Genomic DNA, 3,309 nt, shown 5'->3' with positions numbered 1-3,309 from the left:
CCTTCGGGGTTCAAGCGATTATTGTGCCTCAGCCCCTGAGGAGCTGGGATTACAGGTGTGTGCCAACACACCTGGCTAATTTTCATGTTTTTTGTGGAGACAGGGTTTCGTCATGTTGCCCAGGCTGATCTCAAACTCCTGTCCTCAAGTGATCTGCCTGCCTCAGCTTCCCGAGGTGCTGAGATAACAGGTGTGAACCACTGCGTCCAGCCTAACAAATACTTTTTAAGGGCACATATCATTAGTAAGTTGTGAAAGCAGTCGTGAAATGTCATGTCATTGAGGAATTGTATTTAAGAGTTAAACTGTGTATAGAAATTTCACATAAGAAAATACGAGGGTCTCCTGCGGGATGTCCGCTCGATGTAAGTGGATGTGATTTGGACACCACAGTTATTAATACAGTCTGGGCCATGTTCACTGACGTCCAGAGGAGGCAGGGAGATGGCCTTCCTGGCTCTTTGGTTGGACCCCTTCTGGAGGCTGGATTCAGACCTCTGTTACATTTTAGGAAGACATGGGTGAATTAGAGTGTGTTTAGATGATATCCTGGAAGAGTAGAAACTCTAGAAATCTTGTCATATGAGAACAGTTAAAAGGAACTGCAAGTGTTCAGTGTGGAGAAGGGAAAACTTAGGCAATATGAGATGTGTGAAGGGCCCACATGGGAAAGAGATTAAAACTTTCATCTTTGCCCAAGCTGGAATCCGCAGACTAGAGTTATAGATGTATTGCAGTTCAGTGTGAGAAGACCTTTTTAACAATTAGTGCCGGTATAGATGCTTTTTAAACATTTATAAGGTGGTTATCAGAAGCAGATAGAGCTCTTGAGCTTCAGAGCTGCAGTATCCTCCTTCTCTCCCCAAGACGAATTGGGTTTATCTCATAAGTATTATTTTTATTTTTATTTATTTTTGACACAGAGTCTTGCTCTGTTGCCCAGGCAGTGGCGTGATCTCAGCTCACTGCAACCTCTGCCTCCCGGGTTCAAGCAGTTCTACTGCCTCAGCCTCCCGAGTAGCTAGGATTACAGGTGCCCACCACCACGGCTAGGTAATTTCTTTTTTTTTTTTTTTTTTTTTTTTTTGGTAGAGACAGCGTTTCACCGTGTTGGCCAGGCTAGTCTCTAACTCCTGACCTCAGATGATCCCGCCACCTCGGCCTCCCAAAGTGCTGGGATTACAGGCGTGAGCCACTGTACCTGGCCTCATGAGCGTTGTTTTTAAAAGACTTATTTGTAGTAACTTGGATCAAATGCTTCTGGTTTTAGTAGTTTAGGAGTACATGGATACAGTTAAGTGATATTTACACTCTGAGTCTCTTAAGTCTAAAACTTTTATTTTGAAAGTTCTGAGAAAACAGATGTTTTAAGCTACAAAGACAGGTAATTGTCTTGAACCCAGGCCATGCTGTAGAGACATTCACTGTCCATAAACTAATTTTGTATTGACAGTAGAAACAGGAAAGTAAATTGCTAAAAGGAATTCACTTCTCTACAAGATAAAATTGACTTCAGCCAGGCACAGTGGCGCATGCCTGTAACCCCAGCACTTTTGGAGGACAAGGTGGGAGGATTGCTTGAACCTAGGAGTTTGAGATCAGCCGGGGCAATATCGTAAAGCACTGTCTCTACCAAAAAAAAAAAAAAACTAACTAGGCATGGTGTGGCACGCGCCAGTGGTCCCAACTCCCTGGGAGACTGACGTAGGAGGATCTCTTGAGCCCAGGAGGTTGAGGCTGCAGTGAGCTATGATCATGCCGCCGCCACACTTCATCCTGGGCAACTTTAGTGAGACCCATTCTCAAAAACAAACAAACAAACAAACAAAAAACTTTTGGGCCGGGCATGGTGGATCACGCCTCTAATCCCAGCACTTTGGGAAGCCGAGGCAGGCGGATCACGAGGTCAAGAAATCGAGACCATCCTGGCCAACATGGTGAAACTCCATCTCTACTGAAAATACAAAAATTAGGTGGGCGTGGTAGCGCCTGCCTGTAGTTCCAGCTACTTGGGAGGCAGAAGCAGAATTGCTTGAACCCGGGAGGTGGAGGTTGCAGTGAGCCGAGATCGCGCCACGGCACTCCAGCCTGGCGACAGAGTGAAACTGTCTCAAAAAAAAAAAAAGGCATGATCTGCCCGTCTTGGCCTCCCTAAGTGCTGGGATTACAGGCTTGAGCCACCGCGCCTGGCCCACTTAAAATTCTTATCAGCATGACAGTAATTCTTTCCCTCCAGTATTGTGATATAGCCACGATACTGGGAACAGGCAACAGCTGTTGAGAGTCGTGTTCTTTCAGTCCCTACTTGAAGGAACTAAAAAAAAAAATTTTTTGTTTGTTTGTTTTAAAATTCATTACAAAATACGATGGTGATTTGGACACTTAAAATGTTAAGTGGTGCTGAAACAGATTTCACATGTGTAATGTTTTGCTTCTCTCCAAATTAGGAATGGCTTTCTAAAGGACATGGGGAATACAGAGAAATCCCTAGTGAAAGAGACTTTTTTCAAGAAGTCAAGGAGAGTAAAAAAGTGGTTTGCCATTTCTACAGAGATTCTGCATTCAGGTAACTTTGTTTCCATCTGTGACTTTTTCTAAAAAAACCACAGTGAATTGTTTGGATAAAGATACACTGGCTTACTAGAGAAATGAAGAAAACGAAAAGGAAAAACTTCCTAAGTTCTTTCATTGTACTCTCTCATATGTTATTTAGTATTAAGCAGGTGGGGGTCCAATGACTCAAGCCTGCAATCGCAGCATTTTGGGAGGCCAAGGGTGGGGGCGGATCACTTGAGGTCAGGAGTTCGAGATCAGCCTGGCCAACATGGAGAAACCCTGTCTCTACTAAAACTACAAAATTAGCCGGATGTGGTGGCAGGCACCTGTAGTCCCAGCTACTGGGGAGGCTGAGGTGGGAGAATTGCTTGAACCCAGGAGACAGAGGTTGCAGTGAGTGGAGATCGTGACACTGCACTCCAGCTTGGGCGATAGAGTGAGACTCCATCTCAAAAAAAAAAAAAAAAAAAGAGAAAAAAAGTTAATCGTTATTTTAAGGAGTAACTTAAAGAACAGTTTCTTGCAAAAGTATAAATGAATATTACTGCAAGTCAGTATTCCCATATAAACAGCTTATGTTTTTGAATTGTGTTTTCCCTAGCTAGTTCTAAAAACATCTTAGAAATGTACACTTAAAATTCTTTTTTTTTTTTTTTTGAGACAGAGTCTCGCTGTGTCGCCCAGGCTGGAGTGCAGTGGTGAGATCTCAGCTTACTGCAATCTCCACCTCGTGGGTTCAAGCGATTCTCTTGC

At 43.7% G+C, this 3,309-nt stretch overlaps 1 protein-coding gene across 2 annotated transcripts in view; it reads left to right on the top strand.

Moving 5' to 3' along the window:
- The window catches only part of TXNDC9 (thioredoxin domain containing 9), a 29,540-nt gene that overhangs the window by 17,546 nt on the left and 8,685 nt on the right, over positions 1-3,309 (top strand). For both annotated transcript variants that reach the window (XM_011956568.1, XM_011956567.1), the window contains one exon: positions 2,448-2,566. In XM_011956568.1, coding sequence (XP_011811958.1) covers positions 2,448-2,566 — 119 coding nt within the window. The remainder of the gene's footprint in view (positions 1-2,447; positions 2,567-3,309) is intronic.

The sequence above is a fragment of the Colobus angolensis genome, unplaced genomic scaffold, assembly GCF_000951035.1.
Source record: "Colobus angolensis palliatus isolate OR3802 unplaced genomic scaffold, Cang.pa_1.0 Scaffold42, whole genome shotgun sequence".
NCBI classification, from domain to species: Eukaryota; Metazoa; Chordata; class Mammalia; order Primates; family Cercopithecidae; genus Colobus; species Colobus angolensis.
Note: the sequence above shows the minus strand (reverse complement) of the source record. Positions and strands in the feature narration are given on the sequence as shown.